This window comes from Oncorhynchus clarkii, chromosome 20, assembly GCF_045791955.1.
Source record: "Oncorhynchus clarkii lewisi isolate Uvic-CL-2024 chromosome 20, UVic_Ocla_1.0, whole genome shotgun sequence".
Taxonomy (NCBI): Eukaryota; Metazoa; Chordata; class Actinopteri; order Salmoniformes; family Salmonidae; genus Oncorhynchus; species Oncorhynchus clarkii.
In genome coordinates, this window is record NC_092166.1 from 49,360,008 (window position 1) to 49,383,784 (window position 23,777).

At 43.8% G+C, this 23,777-nt stretch overlaps 1 protein-coding gene across 1 annotated transcript in view; it reads right to left on the reverse strand.

The window, feature by feature from the left end:
* The window catches only part of LOC139376457 (netrin-3-like), a 96,624-nt gene that overhangs the window by 39,488 nt on the left and 33,359 nt on the right, over positions 1–23,777 (reverse strand). Inside the window, exon 2 of the mRNA XM_071119073.1 lies at positions 16,144–17,320. Within this exon, the coding sequence (XP_070975174.1) occupies positions 16,144–17,215 (1,072 nt within the window). The 5' untranslated portion in view covers positions 17,216–17,320. The remainder of the gene's footprint in view (positions 1–16,143; positions 17,321–23,777) is intronic.

Genomic DNA, 23,777 nt, shown 5'->3' on the forward strand with positions numbered 1-23,777 from the left:
CAGCACCCCCTTTGTCCATCTTGGACTTCACATTTTCCAGAAGAAAGCAGTTGGCCGTTTCTGTGGAGTGTTTCGCTCTGAAGCCAAACTGCATGGAGTGTAATGTGAAGGGGCTGTTGTTGAGGTGGGCAATCAGTTGTTCTGCTACACACTTTTCAACAACCTTTGACACCACAGGTAGTATACTAATGGGCCTGTAGTTACTCACGTCAGCAGGGTCGCCTGATTTAAAGATGGCCGTTATTATGGCCGACTTCCATACCCTTGGAAACACACCGAGACCAATAGATGTGTTGGTGACCTTAGTAATGGGTCCAATGAGTGACTCTTTGTAGTTTTTAAGAAAGGTAGAGTCAATCCCAAACACATCTTTGGCTTTAGAGTTCTTTAGTGAGCTAATCACCTTGTTCACCTTTGACTCAGAAACCTCCCTTATGATGAAGACAGGTTGAGTTCATGTCTGTCCATCAACTGTTTTTCATAGAGACAAAGAAAGCCCTGAAGTGGAGAGAAGAGGCTGACAGTTTTGCACAGCAAACTGAAAAAGCAGAAGTAGGTTTGAGCGTCCCAGTGGAGCTGTTCCATAAGGAGGGGAAAAGATAAGGGAAGGGTTGAGTCTTTAGCCTGAAACCTCCAGTGCTCCACATTTAAAAACCAGTCTGCAAATACCTGTATCTGTCAGGTCAGACACGACAGACACAGACACACATCTCAAAGATACTGTATACACCTTTATAGATACTGTAGATCAAATATCTGTATCTGTCAGGTCAGACACGACAGACACAGACACACATCTCAAAGATACTGTATACACCTTTATAGATACTGTAGATCAAGTATTCTAGAGTTAACTATAGACAGAGAGTATGTACAAACATACACAGAGACCAGAGAGGTATACTACAAAGCAGGATCTACACGTTAGCCAGCTGACGTTGATAAACAACCAGAAATAACTATTGATTTTCTGGTTCTGGAAAGAGCAACTTTGTATTTTTGTTGTTGAGTCAATTAGACCATTCCATGCCCATTACAAGCTAGTCCTTCTAAAGAAAATTACATTAATTTCAGAACATTAAGGCAAGTTAGCTGGCTAACTCATTGATCCTGCGTTGTAGTATACCGCTCAGCTATAGAATAGACTATGGACACAGCAATCCAAAACACGGATGAAACAGCCTTGACTGCACACAGGTGGACAGATCTACGTTCTTCAGACAGATATATTCTGCTCTCCATAGACCCACAGATTCTCCTGCCATGATGAACAATGGCTAGGAGCCCAAACCCACATATTTTAACAGGAACGCTTTAAAAGGAATACTCCACAGAGACCTCAAAAAGAAAAAAGTCCTAAACTGAAACATATTAGAAATATACTACATTTTATGATATTAAGATGATAAAAAAAATATATATATATACATATTCAGCATAAACAGGTATACCCAATCCTTTAAAAACTTAACTCCCATAGAGTAAATTCTACGCTGGGGGAGGTCACAGACTTTGACAAGATTCAATTACGGCTCAGATCACCCCAATGTTGGGCAGCTATGGTCGTGATTGCAAACATCTGTGGAACAGAGTGGGATGGGGGCATGGGAGTTTGGGCGGGTGGGCACGCTAGCTGGAGCCCCATCCCAGCAGCTTGCCTTGGCACAGGGATGAAACAGCACATCTCAGATCACACTCCCAGATTATACAGTATGTGGCTCACACAGACCCATACATACACAAAACGCATGTACGCACACGCAAACACCACACACACACACACACACCCCGCTGCCAGCATTCACAGAAGATTCCCAGGGTTCCAACATTACTCTGCTGATGCTGTGGATATGACTGTCTTAAAATATTGTTTTTAGTGTTTGAGTGTCTTTTCTTGCTGCCATAAAACCAAATAATGGCTTAATAGAAAAATAAACACCAACTAAACCTCAACAAACCACTCAAATGAATCAGACACATCCAATCAACAAAGTCAAACAATCCCAAAAGGAAAACTACTAAACGACCAAACCTACCACCAATAATAAGGGAAACCTCTACTGCACCCTTACCTGATGCCCCACTCAGACACACACAAAGGCACTGTCAGCTTCGCCATACATGCCCCCGACAGTGGCTCAGGCTAACCACCTAAAAGGCACCATTTCATAGTGCTGCCGATTTTGGAGCAACATTCCTCACCCGTGTGATTATTTGAAGGCATAGGAGGTATCCCCACCCCACCACCCTCCCTCAACCCAGCCCAATTCATTTGGCCGTCACGCTGTAAGTAAATGAAGTGTCGGGTCCCAGCGAGCCCCGGGCGACAGCAGAGGTGAAAGCGGGAACATGGCAACATACATGTGACAACAACACAGGCACCCAGAGAAAGCCAAAGGTGTCTGTCTGACACATGGACACTCACGGACACAGCAGTGCCCTCTAGGGCCCAACATCAGAACTGACACCTATGGGTCTCCCTCCAAAAGTGGAAATATGTAGACCTACACACACATACATCTCAGGCCTAGAAGTGACTATAAGTTATTACATTCTAACGCGCTCTGTTTTTAAAATTCCATGTGACCTTGCAACGTGAACCGATGTGTTTGTGTGTGAAAATGAAGTAATCATGATCTGGTGTCTCAATGTCTTGTGATGAATATGTGGTGGAGCGGAAGAGGAGAGGTGACCAGGAGAGAGAGAGAAAGAGAGAAGGAAGGAAGGAGAAACGAGTTGCCGGTTTTGGCGTTTGGGGCTCCTTCAGAGTTTCCAGAGTACAACACAGATATGTTTGCTTAGCACTTATAGCTCTGTCCCAGGGGATGTGTCTGTGCTGGGTCTGGGTCTGACATAAGTAGAGCCCAACCAGACACATACACCTTCCTGGACCGCCCTGCTCTCTCCTGCAGCCCATCTGTCAAATCCCCCTAATTCCAGCTAATAGTTTACAAAAAAACAGAGGCCCATCAAAACTACTGAGCCCCCTTTGAAGACAGAAAGATTTTGTCAATAAAACGTCAAAAATCACTTTCTCCTCCAAACTCCCCCCCCCCCCTCTCTCTCTCTCTCTCTCTCTCTCTCTATAGAACACCTACTTCCAAGTCAAGCTTGCCTCAATATTGCTCTAGTGTATACTGAGTAAACAAAACATGAAGATCACCTGCTCTTTCCATGACATAGACTGACCACGTGAATTCAGGTGAAAGTTATGATCCCTTATTGATGTCACTTGGAGACAGGTTAAAGAATGATTTTTAAGCCTTGTGACAATTGAGACATGGATTGTGTACGTGTGTCATTCAGAGGGTGAATGGGCAAGACAAAATATTTAAGTGCCCTCAATTCAATATTAGGAAGGAATTAGAGCTGGGTGATTTGGACAAAATCCATATTGTGATAAATTGATTTTTTTTGCGATAATAATACATCTGCGATAAATTATGAAAAAACAAATTGTGGGGAGGTGCTAGAATTGGGCAATATGGACAAAAAGTCATATTGTGATGAATGTAACCCTTTTGTTGGATAACAAGAAATACTATGATATACAGTTGAAGTCAGAAGTTTACATACACTTAAGCTGGAGTCATTAAAACTGTTTTTCAATCACTCTACACATTTCTTGTAAACAAACTATAGTTTTGGCAAGTCGGTTACGACATCTACTTTGTGCATGACACAAGTAATTTTTCCAACAATTGTTTACAGACAGATTATTTCACTTATAATTTACTGTATCACAATTCCAGTGGGTCAGAAGTTTACATAGACTAAGTTGACTGTGCCTTTAAACAGCTTGGAAAATTTCAAGAAATTATGTCATGGCTTTAGAAGCTTCTGATAGGCTAATTGACATCATTTGAGTCAATTGGAGGTGTACCTGTGGATGCATTTCAAGGCCTACCTTCAAACTCAGTGCCTCTTTGCTTGACATCATGGGGAAATCAAAGGAAATCAGACAAGACCTAAGAAGACCTCCACAAGTCTGGTTCATCCGTGCGAGCAATTTCCAAACGCCTGAAGGTACCACGTTCATCTGTACAAACAATAGTATGCAAGTATAAACACCATGGGACCACGCAGCCGTCATACCGCTCAGGAAGGAGACGTTCAGGAAGGAGACGTTCAGGAAGGAGACAATTCTGTCTCCTAGAAATGAAGGTACTTTGGTGCAAAAAGTGCAAAACAATCCCAGAACAACAGCAAAGGACCGTGTGAAGATGCTGGGGGAAACAGGTACACAAGTGTCTATATCCACAGTAAAACGAGTCCTATCGACATAACCTTAAAGGCCACTCAGCAAGGAAGAAGCCACTGCTCTAAAACCGCCACAAAAAAGCCAGACTGCTGTTTAAAATATAACTGTTTGACAGTAATGAGAATTGTTATGTTTGGAGGCAAAAGGGGGAGGCTTGCAAGCCGAAGAATACCATCCCAACTGTGAAGCACAGGGGTGGCAGCATCATGTTGTGGGGGTGCTTTGCTGCAGGAGGGACTGGTGCACTTTACAAAATAGATGGCATCATGAGGGAGGAAAAGTATGTGGATATATCGAAGCAACATCTCAAGACATCAGTCAGGAAGTTCAGGCTTGGTCGCAAATGGGTCTTCCAAATGGACAATGACCCCAAGCATACTTCCAAAGTTGTGGCAAAATGGCTTAAGGACAATGATGTCAAGGTATTGGAGTCGCCCTCACAAAGCCCTGACCTCAATCCTATAGAACATTTGTGAGCAGAAATGAAAATGCGTGTGCGAGCAAGGTCTACAAACCTGACACCAAAATCCACCCAACTTATTGTGGGAAACTTGTGGAAGGCTACCCGTAACGTTTGACCCAAGTTTTACAATTTAAAGGCATTGCTACCAAATACTAATTGAGTGTATGTAAACTTCTGACCCACTGGGATTGTGATGAACGAAATAAAAGCTGAAATAAATCATTCTCTCCTATTATTCTGACATTTCACATTCTTAAGATAAAGTGGGGATCCTAACATACCTATCCTAACTGACCTAAGACAGGGATTTTTTTACTAAGATTAAATGTCAAGAATTGTGAAAAAATGAGTTGAAATGTAATTGGCTAAGGTGTATGTAAACTCCTGACTTCAACTGTATATATCTTTTTGGGGGGATAGTTACTTTACATTAGCAGCAGTGCTCTAGACACATTTTTATGACCTGCTTTCAGACAAATGCTAGGCATATTTTAGAAGTAATGTGCTCCATGCTTGGTTCGTGTGCTTCATCCCCCGAGTGTCTGCTCCATGTCCTGTCTGTTTCCATTAGATCTGGTGGGGTCTGACCTGTACTGTTATTCCCAGTGTGGACATCTGGTTTACAGAGGGTCAAGCCTAGCACAACCCAGGCATGGAGTGTAGACTATCGTCTACACCAGTGGTCACCAACCTTTTCTGAGTCCAGATCACTTTCGAAGTCGAAATGCAAGCCAGGGTCTACTGCTCAGATCCCTTTTGCAACATTAACCAATTAAACATAGTTCTGTAGCAATGAGGTTTGTACAGTAGACTATAGGCTCACTTTATATTGGCTATGCTTGAATTGCCTTGTTGTTCTTCTCAAACCATTTTGAAATGATATGGAAAACCTTTAGGTATAGTCACGCTGGTAATAAATAATTTGTTGTATGACTTGTGAGGCACAGCTGAGTGAGCATAATACTGTTTTGTTCTTACTGGACTGATGGCCTACATCCGATGGTCAGTCTGAGGGGAGGGAGGGAGCTGCCTGTCACCTGAGGTCTTCCAGCTGACGGGATATTCAAGTCACACTGCATTATTTCTGCCGCATGCACCAATTCATGTAGTTACTCCTATGACCAGAGAAAGTTAAATATTCCTTTATATTAAAAAAGACACAAGCTGCTAATAATAACCACACAAGCTTATTGGAACACTTTGCTATAGTCATTCATTGCAGCTGCTGTGCTGGTGGTAGCGTGAGTGGAAGTAGGAAGAACGCACATTTTTTGATACTTTATAAAAGTGTTGCACAAAGTGTTGACAGTAAGAATTTAAGCATCAACTTACTCATATAAACAGCAGCTCGTTGCTGTATTCGTTGAGTCTCTCTAGTCAGGGTTTTAAAAGTTTTGAAATCTCACAGTATCAACTTTCCTGTCCGTTCGAGGCCTCTTTTTACAGCCTATGGCTCGAGGGAACTGGTCAGACACAGTGATGTGAGCTATCTGATTGGCCAGCGGTAGGCCTATAGGTGAACTTGATTTGCTTTCTGGGCCTGCTGGGTAGGCGGAGTTCTACCTTCAGACACATGAAATAGTTCAAAATGGGAACGCTTTGCCTACCCGGTACTTGGGCTGCTGAATCAAGTGCACTTACTGCAACACAAAAATAATACAAAATAATAGGAGCGCAAGGCTTTATCGTTGTTTTTTTTTACAGAAATGTTTGCTGATCGACTGGGAATGCCTTGGTTACGATCGACCGGTTGGTGACCACCGGTCAACACTAATGAGAAGGAATAGCAAGAGGGAAGAGCAAAAGGACTGGCTGGCGAAAGAGCTAACCTGGGCAGGGCAGGGCAGGGTAGGGCAGGGCAGGGTAGGGTAGGGCAGGGCAGGGTAGGGCAGGGCAGGGCAGGGCAGGGCAGGGCAGGGTAGGGCAGGGCAGGGCAGGGCAGGGCAGGGTAGGGTAGGGCAGGGTAGGGCAGGGCAGGGCAGGGTAGGGCAGGGTAGGGTAGGGCAGGGCAGGGCAGGGCAGGGCAGGGCAGGGCAGGGCAGGGCAGGGCAGGGCAGGGTAGGGGTGAGCAGAGCTATCACAGGTAGAGAGCCAGGACTGGAGGGCTACAATGTCATAGAATAAATAGTTACGGTCAGAGATTCAACAGTCAAAGTCAGTTTTTTTTGTCAAAGTTAATATTAAACAGTCACTTCATTAAGAGTTGTTGCATCACACTGTCATACCATGACCTGCCAGTCAGGCAGGCTCTCATACCACCATATCATCTTGGTAATACATCTTTGTAACTCTGTACTACCAGCATGCCATAGCCATAACAGCATCATCACTGTCACACCAATTCCCACTCACCATCCCTATCACTGTAAGTAAACTAAAACTTGGCTCACACCACAGAACAAATTCTTGATTCAGTTCAGAACCAGAAGGTGGATTAAAAGTATATTTTAATAACCTTAAATAAGTTTTAAACGCTATGGGGCACGATGTATGTGTCACAAAAACGAAAGGCGCGCTTTCTCTTCAGCAACATAGTAGTGCTGGTTTCCAATGGTATCAATGGCAAAAAAAAGTTTTTGTTTGAATATAATAAAACACATTTACTTCATGGTAGTCAGTAAGGGGGGGGATGGAATGTTCTGTTGGTCAGTCTCTCATTCTGTCCACCTGCTCCTGACACCCCATTCTCCTTCTTGAACTCCCCTTTAAACCCAGCATCCCCCGGGGCATCTCCACATCAGCTTAACCTTGTCATCACCCCACAGAGGATCATGACCTCAGCGCGCCCCCCCAAACACATCCCTAGCCCCGCGGCCCAGAGGAGGGCTCCGGTGATACCTGGGGGACCCCGTCTTCCTAAAAATTTGGCAATCTCACACCTTCTCCCAGACTAAACAAACACACACACCTTGGCCAGCAGCACAGATGGCTGCTGCTACCCAGACGGTGGTGTCCCACAGGGGTTGTTGCTCGTCCCACTGCTTTCTGCAGCGCCATGAAGAAAAGAAAAAAAGAAAAAACAAGGGAAGGGGGCACTAAGAATGAGCTTTAGTGTGCCGTGGGGACCTTTTCAACACTGGGGTGGAGACATTCTAGAATGAACCCTAAAGGGCCTTTTGGAACAATGGAATTAGGGACATGTTGGAATTAAATGTGGGTTTGGTGTCCCCACTATTCTGTGATCAGGTATAGCATGTAAGTGTTTGCTGGAGCACACAGGAATTCAGTCTGAGAGTAATGGACAAAGGTGACATATCAACCCAGGCATAACGTTTCCTAAAGAGGGGTGGTGGGGGTGGGGAGAGGAGAACAGTGAGGGAGTTAGTGTTATGGGATAGAGTCGCGTGTGGTGGTAGAGGGTTGAGAGTAAGTAAGAGTGTAGTAAAAAGAGCTGGACAACAGGGAGCAGAGAGGGCGAGACAGTGACAGTGAGGAAGAGGGGTGCAGATGTGGGGGAAGTTAGAGGGAATGGGGGGTGCTGGGCTGGGGGGTGTTCCCTATGAGACACAACAGAGAGCTTTGGGTATGAAGTGGGTGTGAGAGGACAGGGTTGAGGGTCTGGGGGGGGGGGATGTCAGGGGACAGAATAGGGTGGAAATACACGTTTCTTGGCCCAGCACTGCAATGGCCCGACTCTGTTCCCCTGGCCCTGTCACTCTCTTTCCCCTTAATAAGCAGATCTGGCACTGCTCAATATGATTTCAGGCCAGCAGCGCTATCACCACTGGCATACTGTAACAAAATTACTTGTAGAATGCTTGTGAAATACTCTACTTGACCAACAGTATGTGGACATCTGCCAGTCGAACATCTCATTCCAAAATCATAGGAATTCATTGCTGCTATAACAGCCTCCACTCTTCTGGGAAGGCTTTCCACTAGATGTTGGAATATTGCTGCAGGGACTTGCTTCAATTCAGCCACAAGAGCATTAGTGAGGTCACTGATGTTGGGCGAATAGACCTGGCTCACAGTCGGCGTTCCAATTCATCCCAAAAGTGTTCGATGGGGTTGAGGTCATGGCTCTTTGCAGGCCAGTCAAGTTATTCCACACCGATCTCAACAAACCATTTCTGTATGGACTTCGCTTTGTGCACGGGGGCATTCTCATGCTGAAACAGGAAAGTGTTTTCCCCAAACTGTTGCCACAAAGTTGGAAGCACAGAATCGTCTAGAATGTCATTGTATGGGTTCGATCCCAGGCTGTGTAACATTCGGCCGTGACCAGGAGACTCATGAGGCGGCGCACAATTGGCCCAGCATTGTCTGGGTTAAGGGATGTTTGGCCAGTCAGGACTTCCTTGTCCCATCGCGCTCTAGCGACTCCTTGTGGCGGGCCGGGTGCCTGTAAGCTGACTTCGGTCGCCAGTTGGACGATGCTTCCACCAACACATTGGTGCGGCTGTCTTCCGGGTCCAGCGAGCAGTGTGTCAAGAAGCAGTGCTGCTTGGCAGGGTTGTGTTTCGGAGGACGCATGGCTCTCGACCTTCGCCTCCCCTGAGTCCGCAGGGGAGTTGCAGCGATGGGACAAAACTGTAATTACCAAATGGGTATCATGAAATTGTGGAGAAAAAGGGGTAACATTTTTTTAAAGAATGTCATTGTATGCGCTAAGATTTCCCTTCACTGGGCCTAGACCGAACCATGAAAAACAGCCCCAGACCATTATTCCTCCTCCACCAAACTTTATAGTTGGCACTATGGATTTAGGCAGGTAAAGTTCTCCTGGCATCTGCCAAACCCAGATTCATCCGTCAGACTGCCAGATGGTGAAGCGTGATTCATCACTCCAGAGAATGCGTTTCCACTGCTCCATTGTCCAATGGCGGCAAGCTTTACACCACTCTAGCCGACGCTTGGCATTGCACATGGTGAACTTAGGCTTGTGTGCAGCTGCTGGGCCATGGAATCCCCTTTCATGAAGCTCCCGATGTACAGTTATTGTGCGGATGTTGCTTCCAGAGGCAGTTTGGAACTCGGTAGTGAGTGTCGCAACCGAAGACAGATCATTTTTACGCTCTACGTGCTTCAGCACTCGGCGGTCCTGTTCTGTGACCAACCACTTCATGGCTGAGCCGTCGTTGCTCCTAGATGTTTCCACTTCACAATAGCAGCACTTACAGTTGACCAGGACAGCTCTAACAGGGCAGATATTTGACGAACTGACTTGTTGGAAAGGTGGCATCCTATGACGGTGCCACGTTGAGTAAGGCCATTCTCCTGCCAATATTTGTCTATGGAGATTGCATGGCTGTGTGCTCAATGTTATACACCTGTCAACAATGGGCGTGGCTGAAATTGCCAAATCCACTCATTTGAAACGGTGTCCACATACTTTTAATGATGTAATGTCCCTTTGATGAGAAATGCTGATTATTTTTTTGACATATCAAAAATCCACATTCACTTGATCAAATGACACAGCAATCCCATAGAATGTAATCTGTTAACATGAACAAGGTCACAAAAATGACTACAATTTGACTTGGTAAGCTTTCAGAGTGTCTAGATGGTGGTTTTTTTTATACGTCTTGAGGTAAGGGCAATCACTGCCAAATGACATTCTTGGAGCTGTTGTCATTCACTGTTAAGACATTCATTATTCCTAGGGGAGTGCAGAAAACATCATGTTGGGTTGAGTGTGGAGGAGTCCTGCTTATAGAGCTAATGAAACAGACATCACAAATATTGCTGCTGCAGTAAGATGGCGCCAAAGAGGATGGTTGCCATTTCATGGGCTCTTAACCAACCGTGCTATTATGTTTTTTATTTTTTATTTGTTGAAACTTATTTTGTACATGATGTGGCTGCTACCGTCTCTTATGACAGAAAAGAGCTTCTGGACATCAGAACAGCGATTACTCAACTTGAACTGGACGAAGAATTTCTCTTTAACGAGTCGGACGAGAGGGATTTACACCAGACACCCGGTCGCGGAAAGAGATTGGGGTGTCTTGTGAGGATCAGCCGACGAGTGGCTAATCTGCCCTTGCCGTACTACTGGCCAACGTAGAATCACTGGAAAATAAATTGGATGAGCTAAAAGCACATTTTTCCAACTAACGAGAGATTAAAAACTGTAATATCTTATGTTTAACCGAGTCGTGGCTGAACAACGACATGATTAACAAACAGCTGGTGGGTTACACACTGCATCGGCAGGATAGAACAGCAGCCTCTGGTAAGACAAGAGGTAGGGGTCTATGTATATTTGTAAACAACAGCTGGTGCACGATATCTAAGGAAGTCTCAAGGTTTTGCTCGCCTGAGGTAGAGTATCTCATGATAAGCTGTAGACCACACTATCTACCTAGAGAGTTTTCAGCTGTATTTTTCGTAGATATCTACATACCACCACAGACCGATGCTGGCACTAAGACCGCACTCAATGAGCTGTATACCGCCATAAGCAAACAGGAAAATGCTTATCCAGAGGCGGTGCTCCTAGTGGCCGGGGACTTTAATGAAGGGAAACTTAAATCTGTTTTACCTCATTTCTATCAACATGTCAAATGTGCAACCAGCGGGAAAAACATTCAAGACCTCCTTTACTCCACACACAGAGATGCATACAAAGCTCTCCCCTGACCTCCATTTGGCAAATCTGACCACAATTCTATCCTCCTGATTCCGACAAGCAAAAATTAAAGGTGGAAGCACCAGTGACTCGGTCAATAAAAAAGTGGTAAGATGAAGCAGATGCTAAGCTACAGGACTGTTTTGCTAGAACAGATTGGAATATGTCCCAGGATTAATCCGATGGCATTGAGGAGTAGACCACATCAGTCACTGGCATCATCAATAAGTGCATCGATGAAGTCATCCCCACAGTGACTGTACATACATACCCAACCAGAAGCCATGGATTACAGGCAACATCCGCACTGAGCTGAAGAGTAGAGCTGCTGCTATCAAGGAGCGGGACTCTAACCCGGAAGCTTATAAGAAATCCCTCAATGCCCTCTGATGAACCATCAAACAGGCAAAGCATCAATACAGGACTAAGATTGAATCATATTACACCGGCTCCGACGCTCGTTGAATGTGGCAGGGACTGCAAACTATTACAGACTACAAAGGGAAACACAGCCGATTGCTGCCCAGTGACACGAGCCTTCCAGACGAGCTAAATTACTTCTATGCTCGCTTCGAGGTAAGTAACACTGAAACATGCATGATAGCACCAGCTGTTCCGGAAGTCTGTGTGATCACACTCTTCGCAGCCGATGTGAGTAAGACCTTTAAACAGGTTGTTAACAAAAGTCTAAGTTTGTGTTTGAATATATTTATTACATTTAATTTGCGATTTCCATGAATAGGAAACGTTGCGTTATGGTAATGAGCTTGAGGCTATGATTACCCTCCCGGATACGGGATTGCTCGACGCTAGAGGTTAATGTTGTAAATGACTATTGATAGCGGTAATGGCTGATTTGTTATGGAATATCTACTGTACAAAGGCCTACAGAAATCCCTTTATCAACAACCATCACTCCTGGGTTCCAATGGCACGCTGTGTTAGCTAATCAAAGTTTATCATTTTAAAAGGCTAATTGATCATTAGAAAATAATTTAGCAATTATGTTAGCACAGCTGAACACTGTTGTGCTGATTAAAGAATCAATAAAACTGGCCTTTAGACTAGTTGAGTATCTGGAGAATCAGCGTTTGTGGATTCGACTACAGGCTCAAAATGGCCAGAAACAAAGAACTTTCTTCTGAAACTCATCAGTCTATTCTTGTTCTGAGAAATGAAGGCTATTCCATGCAAGAAATGACCAAGAAACTGAAGATCTCCTACTACTCTGTGTAGTACTCCCTTCACAGAACGGCGCAAACTGTCTCTAACCAGAAATAGAATAGAAAGAGTAGTGGGAGGCCCCGGTGCACAACTGACAAGCACATTAGAGTGTCTAGTTTGAGAAACAGATGCCTCACACGTCCTCAACTGGAAGTTTCAATAAATAGTACCCGCAAAACACCAGTCTCAGAGTCAACAGTGAAGAGGTGACTCCGGGATTACTATCCTTCTAGGCAGAGTTGCAAAGAAAAAGCCATATCTCAGACTGGCCAATAAAAAGAAAAGATTAAGATGGGCAAAAGACCACAGACACTGGACAGAGGAAGAAAAACTGAAAAGATGCTGGAGGAGTGCTTGACGCCACCTGTCTACCATGGTGGAGGCAATGTGATGGTCTGGGGATGCTTTTGTGGTGGTAAAGTGGGAGATTTGTACAGGGTAAAAGGGATCTTGAAGAAGGAAGGCTATCACTCCATTTTGCAACGCCATGCCATATCGTGTGAACTGCGCTTAATTTGAGTCAATTTCCTCCTACAACAGGAAAATGACCCAAAGCACAGCTCCAAACTATGCAATAACTATTTAGGAAAGAAGCAGTCAGCTGATATTCTGTCTGAAATGGAGTGGCCAGCACAGTCACCGGATCTCAACCCTATTGAGCTGTTGTGGGAGCAGCTTGACCGTATGGTACGTAAGAAGTGCCCATCAAGCCAATCCAACTTGTGGGAGGTGCTTCAGAAAGCATGGGGTGAAATCTCTTTAGATTACCTCAAAAAATTGACAACTAGAATGTCAAAGGTCTGCAAGGATTTTAGCTGCAAATGGAGGATTCGTTGACAAAAGCAAAGTTTGAAGGACACAATTGTTATTTCAATTAAAAATCATTATTTAGAATCTTGTCAACGTCTTGACTATAGTTCCTATTAATTTTGCAACTAAGTGTCCCCAAACTTTTGAACGGTAGTGTATATTACCTCAATTACTTTGACTAACCGGTGCCCCCCCACATTGACTCTGTACCGGTACCCCCTATATATTGCCTCGCTACTTTTATTTTACTGCTGCTCTTTAATTATTACATTTATTTTTCTTATTTTTGTAGGTATTTTTCTTAAAACGTCATTGTTGGATAAGGGCTTGTAAGTAAGCATTTCACTGTGACAAATACAATTTTATTTAATGTTTTATTTGATTTGAGTTTCAGTGCACTGTAAAGTCTGTTGAGCAATGTAGGGTTGGGGATGGGTTGCATTTGGCATTATGTAACTCCACAAGAACATTTCATCTTCACTTGTGTAAGCAGCAAGTCATCTGGTGTATTCAGGCAGCACACACATCTAGCCTTAATGTAGTCAAATCTCATTTTAACTCTCTCTTTCTCCATCTGCAATGCTGAGAACATTACAGCAACTTCGGAGAGAACACAGATTGAGAATGAATCAAAGGAACTTTTTAATTAAGATAGCATTAGGGAAAGATTTGTTGAAAATGGGAGAAAATGTCCTCACCTGGGGGATTCTAAATAGTCATACGGAAAATTACTAATCCATGTGTTGCTTTCAAATGTTTTGTCCATAAATAAATAGAAAATATTGTTATGCTACTTGTCAAAAAGAGACCCAGAATGGTGAAGAAAGGGAGAGAGCAAGACAGGATGAGAGAGAGAGAGAGAGAGAGAGAGAGAGAGAGAGAGAGAGAGAGAGAGAGAGAGAGAGAGAGAGAGAGAGAGAGAGAGAGAGAGAGAGAGAGAGAGAGAGAGAGAGAGAGAGAGAGAGAGAGAGAGAGAGAGAGAGAGAGAGAGAGAGAGAGACCCAGAATGGTGAAGAGAGGGAGAGAGCGAGACAGGATGAGAAGGAGAGCGAGAGAAATTGGTCTGGATATACACAGTGTACAAAACATTAGGAACACCTTGCTAATGAGTTGCACCCTTTTTGCCCTCAGAACAGCCTCAATTCGTCTACAAGGTGTCGAAAGCGTTCCACAGGGATGCTGGCCCATGTTGACGCAAATGCTTTCCACAGTTGAGTCAAGTTGGCTGGATATCCTTTGGGTGGTGGACCATTCTTGATGCGCATGGGAACGTTGAAAACCCAGCTGTTCTTCACACACTCTGACCGGTGTGCCTGGCTCCTACTACCATACCCCATTCAAAGGCACTTACATTTTGTGTCCTGCCTATTTAAACTCTGAATGGCACACATACACAATTCATGTCTCAATTGTCTCAAGGTCTAAACATACTTCTTACCCTGTCTCCTCCCCTTCACCTACACTGATTGAAGTGGATTTAACAGTTGACATCAATAAGGGATCATAACTTTCAACTGGTCAGTCTATGTCATGGAAAGTGCAGTTGTTCCTAATGTTTTGGACACTCAGTGTAGAACGATAAGGAAGAGAGTAGACCCCACTCTCAGTCGCATTAAATTTGCACGATCCTTCCAACATGATGACAATTGAAATGATGAGTATTCGCACAGACCAGACAATTGAATGATGTTTCTATAATAATTTGTACAAAGTTGCAAGATACCAATGTATGGTAAATCCAATCAATAGACCATCACAAAACGTCTATTAAAACTGAGTACTGAAGAATTCCCATCCATGCTTACACAGTCATTGTAAGTATATGTATGGGTGTGTATAAATTGTATAATAAATATAATATATAATACATTTCCAGTTATTGGGGGGGGAGTTCTCCATTAACAAAACCTTATTCTTTAATAAAGATGTTTTGTCTTTCTTTAGCTTCCTCCCCTTTTGTACGTATTCATATACCTTACTGTCAAGGGATAATATACAAAATGATGTTGACACTAGCACACACAGTGCATTTGCAGTATTCAGATCCCTTTTCCACATTTTGTTACATTACAACCATATTCTAAAATGGATTAAAATGTATATTTTCCTTATCAATCTACACACAATATCCCATAATGACAAAGAAAAAACAGATATATGGGCATTTTTTAAATGTATAAAAAATATAAAACATTTACTGAAATATAACATTAACATAAGTATTCAGACCGTTTACTCAATACTTTGTGGAAGCACCTTTGGCAGCGATTACAGCCTCAAGTCTTTTTGGGTATGACGCTACAAGCTTGGCACACCTGTATTTGTGGAGCTTTACCCATTCTTCTCTGCAGATCCTCTCAAGCTCTGTCAGGTTGGATGGGGAGCGTTGCTGCACAGCTATTTTCAGGTTTCTCCAGAGATGTTCGATCGGGTACAAGTCCGGGATCTGGCTGTGCCACTCAAGGACATTCAGAGACTTGTTGCGAAGCCACTCCTGCATTGTCTTGGCTGTGAGTTTAGGACCGTTGTCCTGTTGGAAGGTGAACCTTCACCCCATGTCACTGATTTAAGTAGGCAAAGATGATGGCATCTCTTTGTAAAACCATACTAACATTATGAATGCAACTATATTAGGAATTACTATGTCTATTTATTGTGCACATACCTGCTAACCAACAAGGGTCAACAATAAAGAATTGATCCCAAAAATAAATAATGGAAAATAAGAGAGTGAAAAGAGTGGAAAAGCGCAGAATCTAAAAGAACAATCAAAACAGATAGAAAATGCTGAATAGACCTGGGACTCACGTAAACACTCGTTGGCCTCACGGGCGCTGGCCCTATGCCACGGCCGGTCGCAGTGGAAGGGCTTGCAGTGGTCGCACTCGGGCCCCTCCGTGTTGTGTTTACAGTCGCACACCAGCTTGCCCTCCTTGTCCTTGAGGCAGCGTGAGGCGTGCCCGTTGCACTTACACCTCCCGCCCACCTGGAAGTCCCCCACCGCGTAGAAGTACGCCGGCAGAGGTGTGGACGGTACCATTGGGTCCTCGTCCGGCTGGCCTCCCCCGCCTATCCCCGCCCCTTCTCCTGTCCCTATTTCGCGGGGCAGCTGGGGCCGGCTGAAGACCACACGGATGTCGGTGACTGATACCCAGTCCTGGAGCACAGGGCTGTTGTCAAAGTCTTTCCCGGAGGGCCGCCCGTCCAGAGTGCTGAAGGCAATGAGCCCTCCGGAAAGTGGGTAGAGGTCAGTGTGGCCATCGGTACAAAGGGCCTCCTGCTCATTCTGTTTTGTGATGGCCGCCTTGTTAGGCCGGTTGTACATGCGCCGGCACTGGGACGAATAGTACTGGTAAGGCGTCCAGCTCTTGCCGTAGTCCATGCTCTTGTAGATTGCCAATGACTCTGGGCGGGGCGAGCAGAACTGCAAGCTGACGTAGGTGATCTCAAACTTCTTTCCCAGCGACAGGGTGAGGTTGACGTTGTTTGGCGAGGTGTGCAGATTCTCCGACTGCCAGCAGGTGAGGTTGTGGGCCGAGTTGAGGTCGGTGAGGTAGGAGGGCGGGTGGGCACGCCATGGGTCCGCTGCGTCGCAGATCTGGCAGGTGCGCACTGAAGGCCGCTCCTCACCGTGCTCCACCATGCTACAAGAGCGCGACGACGTCGGCCAGCCGCACACGCTGGACACGGCCACCTCCTTGCCAAAGGCGGCGTTGATGAACTCGGGGATGCAGCGGCGGGCGGTGCCTGCATCATCGTAGCAGGGATCTGGGGGTATCTGTTGCCCAGCAAAGGGGTTGGCGGAACCGTGGGGGGAGGCGGGGGAGGCAGAGCGTGCCAGGAGACACAGTCCCAGCAAGCACCTCCAGGCTTCCCTCATTCTGCAGAGTGTCTATGCGAGGGAGTGTGTGTGTGTGAGGGGGAGTGGAAGGAGAGAATCCCAGCTCACAGACTCTTCCTTTAGGGTGACCGTGACCACCGCAATCTGTGCCAAGAGAGAGAAAAGCAAGAAAAAGATCAGTGCCATCGTGGCCATAAAAGGATTCAAAGCAACAAGCAACATTTTTGACACGCTTATTGATGAAAATATTCACAGTTCCGTAATGTGGTTATTCTCATGTCATTGTTGACTCGTCCATTTGTCCCAAACACATCCAGTCATCCTATTGTCGTCAATTCAATCCTACTATATGCGCAAGCTTACTCATATCAGCCCTATATCGCATTTGTGACATTTCAAAACACCTCAGAACCTAATGATGAGTAATGGAGTGTTTTCATTAACTAAAACCTTGCAAAAGAGAGAAAGAGAGAGAGAGGAGAGATAGGAGAAGGAGGAGAGAGAGAGTGAGAGAAGGAAAGAGAGGAAAGAGATGGGGGAAGAGAGTGTAAGAGAAGGAGAAAGAGAATAACCATATAAAGAGAGACGTTAGGGGCCGGATTGGAGGGACTGTGCCCTGAATTTCAATGGCTCCACTCTTTCAGCACCTCCATTCAGTTCGTGGCGTGGCATTCTGGTCATGCTTCAGTGGTGCACGCGTCAGAAGTCACCCAATAATCCCCCCGTTCAAAATATGCAGGCAGAGCCATCAGCCGCACGTGACCTTAGCCAATACCCAATTCAATAGTTAATAAAAACTTTGACCTAAAAGGTAACTAAATAGGACCAAGTAATGTGCCTTCCTTTGGAGGTATTAACCACTTATCATTCTCAATCCAGCTTTACAGAGTAGGAATAACTAGCTGCACACAGTGTTAAACACAATATAGTATTTATTTCCCCACTTGGCAATTGCAAAGTTATATGCCTATTGAACATATACCATGGTAGCTGCTATATGTAGGCTACGATGGCGCCAATGTGTTCTTTACAGACTCCATTGGCAGAGCTTGCTGTAACAAAGCCATTGGTTTGGACTGAAGGTTCTCTATAAATCTCAGTGTTTACATGCACACTAATAATTCAATATGAAACTGATTACGGCAGTAGTCAGAGTATGGAAATAGTCATGTAAACGCTCAAAATCGAAATATGCCGATTAAAACATCTGGTTTTCTGAGCAATATAATTATTAGGACGCGTAAACAGCTTAAAATGTAGTTCCAGTGGGGTATTTGATCTGGGCAAGCCGCCCTCTTATACACGAGTAAAGTGAATTCGGAAAAACTGAAAGTATGCATCTTCAAAATAGTTTTCACATACAAGCTTTATTTCCAACATGGTCACTGTTATAGAAAGTCACTATGGTGGCAATTTTCTGCATATATCAAAAGTCCCATCAGCCTGATTTTGGATGTGTGAGAGAGAGCAGAGATGTGGGGCAGAGAGAGAAATGGAGGGAGAAAATCGACGGATCAAATTTCCAAATTGAAATGTTCCCAATGAGACATCAACCTTTATTCACCCTCTCAAAAAGTCAGCCAGAAGTTCATTGAATTCCCAATGTTTTCAACAGTCTAACAGAGCAACCAAACTCCAATGGAAAACAATGTCTGGTTTTTGGTTTAGCTGACACCTAAATGTGTTATCACTGCTCTTTCAACCACTTAAAAGCACAACAAAGTTCTGATCAGAATACAGAATACAGAGTCAAATATTTTGTATTTATAGAACAACTTAATGTGTTACCACTGTGCTTTATTCAATAGCAACACCAAATGACCTGGATTGCAGTTGATATTACATTAAAAGTACATAGTGCAAGTGATCAATGCTGTTCGAGATTCTGCACTGATTATTATAGCAATTGTAAAGATCTCCACAGACCTGTGCCCTTTGCATGCTTTCTTGAACAGGCACACTTCCTATGATTACCGTAAAACTTAAATGAATAGCCTGGGCATGTATTTACTTAAATCACTTAATACAACAGGCGCGTATGAAAGACAGGCTTCTATTGGGGCCAGGCATCCATTTCCTTAATGCGCACAGCTTTTGCTCATTTGCATAGTTAATTGTTTAACTCAAGCATTCACTTCCAGCATTTATATACATTTCTTCATTTCCTGCACAAATCTGTAATCATTTACTCACTGTGTCACATTTATTTTGTGTAAAAAAATGTAAATAAGCTTCCTTGACAGAATTACTATTCTCCTATGACTGCATTTATCAGTTCTTACTTTCGCCACTAGAGGACGATCAAACGATTTCTATGGGTCTGTACTCCCGAAGTTGTTCTTGGTTTTATGCTTGTCAGTTAGCTAGCAGTTCTCAGCTGTTAGCAGCAAATGGCTAGCAGTTTCTTACGTGCAATAAAAACGGATGATTGCCATCATTTTATCTGAGTCATTACTGAATTATTTACTATAACAAAATCAGACAAACACCTAACAAGTCATGGTAATTCAGGGTAACCTCATAAACAATTCATTTAGACCTAGCGTTTATTTAAAACAAGCATTTATTTGCTGAATGTGTGCCGTTGCCCAGCCATTAACCCTTTGACGTGTACACGTATTTGTGATCATTGTTGAGCGGTCCTTGCAGCGTACGATCACAAATATGTTACTGGAACAGTAGCAACAGAACGTATGATGCAACAAATGCGTCTAAACAGCATTGTTGTCAAAAAGCATCTAAACAATGTTTTGTACTGATGGGAAATAAAGGGCTTCACAACTTTGTTCCTCAAGTTCACATCTTATTGTAATGAACACGAGGGAGACAGAGAGCTGGTTTCAAGTGCAGAGTGCAGCAGGTGTGTAATGAAAGGGACCATAGGAGGAGGCAGGTAGCTGGGTCCAGGGGCAGGCAGAAGGTCATACACAGTAGGTTCAAAAATGGTAACAGTACAGGCAGGGAATAGGCAAAAGGCATCGTGAGTGAGGCAGGCATACACGGGAGGAGAGAAGGATGGGGAAAAACAGAGCTCTGAAAGTGTGTCTCAAAGCAAACAATACCTCACAGTGCTGGGGTGCAAGGAACTGAACTGAATAGTGTGGGATGATGACATGCAGGTGTCTGAACAGGCGATTAGAATTCCGGCGATTGGGATCTGGAGAGTGAGCTGGAAAGTGGGCTGCGTCTTGGGGATCTAAGTGTTTGGGAGTGTGATTTGGACGCAGACGTTACATTTATTGTAAAATATAAATGCAAACTTCATCATCAAAACATCACATGGAACACATCCACAGCCAAACCCATTCCACAAACCAGTCCAAATAACAGGTTGCGGGACAAAAAAAACTAAACAGAAGTTAGTGACCTAACAGCTAGACTTGTTTACAATGTACCACATCTCTGGTGAGCACAAGGGACTAATGTAATGTTGTTTAGAAAAGAGATGCGTGTCAGCTAAGCTAACAGCAGCTAAATTCTTCACGATGGTAGCCATGTTTGTTTATGTTTGACTTCCTGAAAACTCTCGAATCCCAGAATGCCATTTTAAAACGCAAATTAACTAAATCAAAGATGGCTGCGCCCATTGTCAAAAAAATATGAACTTAGTTTAGCAACTTTTAAGCATATTACAAACCTTTAATGTACTTGCTACAGTGTCTACAAGAACCAGAGCACATGACTTGACAAGTCATTGACAAATCACAAAGCAAATAAAACGTTATCACCTCACAGATCATCACACCAAATACAAGCCTACTGCCTAGCCATAGCACGAAAGCTAAACAGGGATGAAACCATTTTAGGTGGTTTTGTGGGGGGTTCAAATCCATGGGGTAGAAATGGGAAAGGTATCGTGGGGGGGGGTATGATGCAGGAAATATTACTTTGATGGGGGGGGGTTTATCAATAAATGGGGAGCAAACACTGGAGTTTATACGCTAAATAAAAATAAAACCCTTGGAAAGGGTTTACAATCTGATGCCGCGTTCACAACAACTGGGAACTCAGAAAGCTCTGACTTCTGACTACAGTGTATACAAGACAACTGGGAACTCGGAATAAAACTAGCTCCGACTGGGATATATCTTTTTTTAATGCTCATCCACCTCGGGAACTCGGGCCTCTTTCTAGAGCTTCAACTTTCCAACCTGTAGATCACTGAGGTCATAGTTTGAACTAGTATTTTTCAGAGATCACAGTTGTCTTCAAAGCACTATAAGTCAGTCGATTGAACTATCCGTTATTATAACGTATTTTGTCTGACAGATGCTTCCGTGACAAGCAGAATGCATTGTATGATGTCAACAAACATGGCGCCACACACAGCCAGCAAAAAGCTTAGCATTAGCTCATCATAATCAGTACAACATTCAAAAAAGTATTTTACACACAACATATGTGTCCATTAGAATCTATCGGAATGCATGATTTGTCACCAGTACTTGAAAACATTAAATGCATTATGATCCATACAAAGAAATGGTTTGAAAAAGTAAAAACAAAAATGCAATATACAGAAAATAAGCCACTTACTGTGATAGGAATGCATACATGTCCAAAGTACAATTTGTAAGGAAAACAATGAAGGCAATGCAGGTTCCAGACAAAAAAATGTGCTGTGGGGAAAAGTCTGTACAAGGCCGGTTCTGACAAGAGATGCACAATGTCTTCATACTTGATCTGGGGAAACACTAGGGAAGTGATTGGGCTCTTGAAGGCTCAGTAAAGCCTCAAACATAAATTGTCACATGTTAAGGTTAGCCTACTGTAACTATGAATGTGTTCTTATGTATGAGGGTTAACTGTCCTATTGCATAACAATCACATTTTGGAACAGTGAGTGCGTTTTGACATCACACGCATCAAAGAAAACTCACGCTGGGGCAACTGTTAGAGATATTTGGAACTCACGAGTGAAAAGGTTAAAAAGGGACAGGCGGCTATTTGATATATTTGAAGTTATGGTACATAAGACATTTATAGTTACAGTAGATATAAGGGCACAAGGCCCAGATGCAGACACGAGAGGCAGATGGTTTGAGTCTTTGATATTTATTACATCTAAAAGGGGTAGGCAAGAGAATGGTCATGGACAGGCAAAAGGTCAAAACCAGTTCAGAGTGCAGGAGGTACAGTGTGGTACAGTGTGGTAGGCAGGCTCGAGGTCAGGCAGAAAGGTCAGGCAGGTGGGTACAGAGTCCAGAAAACAGGCAAGGGTCAAACCGGGTGGACTAGTAAAATAGAATAGAAAAGGCTGGAGCATGGGGAAAACACGCTGGTTGACTTGGAACATACAAGATGAACTGGCACAGAGAGACAGGAAACAGGGATATACATCAGGTATAACAAACAACACCTGGAGGGGGTGGAGACAATCACAAGGACAGGTGAAACTGATCAGGGCGTGACAGTAGACTAACCTTAACATGTGCCCATGGATGTGTTAGTCATTTTAATATTTTACATTAGCTTGTAAGATAACTTTAAGCTATTTTCTGTATTACAAAAGTAATTTTGAATTGTGTTTGGTTTTCAATGCAACCAAATATAATTTAAATTCTATCTAATGCTTGGATAGTTTAAGAGTAGCAGAGGTGTAAAAGAGGGGGGGGGCAATGCAAATAGTGTGGGTAGCCATTTGATTAGGTGTTCAGGAGTCTTATGGCTCAGGGGTAGAAGCTGTTTAGAAGCCTCTTGGACCTAGACTTGGCCATGTGGTAGCAGAGAGAACAGTCTATGACTAGGGTGGCTGGAGCCTTTGACCATTTTTAGGGCCTTCCTCTTACACTGCCTGGTATAGAACTGGAACATGCTTAATACCCCAGCCATCCTACAATCTTGATGCCCTCAATCTCACACAAATTATCAATGAACCTACCAGGTACCTCCCCAAAGCCGTAAACACGGGCTCCCTCATAGATATCATCCTAACCAACTTGCCCTCTAATTACACCTCTGCTGTCTTCAACCAAGATCTCAGCGATCACTGCCTCATTGCCTGCCACCGTAATGGGTCAGCGGTCAAACGACCTCCACTCATCACTGTCAAACACTCCCTGAAACACTTCAGCGAGCAGGCCTTTCTAATCGACCTGGCCGGGATATCCTGGAAGAATATTGATTTCATCCCGTCAGTAGAGGATAACTGGTTATTTAAAAAATAAATACTTCCTAACCATCTTAAATAATCATGCCCCATTCAAGAAATGTAGAACCAGGAACAGATATAGCCCTTGGTTCTCCCCAGACCTGACTGCCCTTAACCAACACAAAAACATCCTATGGTGTTCTGCATTAGCATAGAACAGCCCCCGTGATATGCAGCTTTTCAGGGAAGCTAGAAACCAATTATATATGTATTATATGTATTGTAAGGTCTTGACATGACTGACCTCTAGAAATAGTTTCCTCTTAGAGGATTACCTCTAACGTTGTCTGACCTCACCTTTGTCTTGTATGAAAAAACAACAGTTACTGTAGGGCAACTCATCAGATCTAGACACACATATGATTTCTAACAGGCAGTTAGAAAAGCCAAGGCTAGCTTTTTCAAGCAGAAATTTGCTTCCTGCAACATTAACTCAAAAAGGTTCTGGGA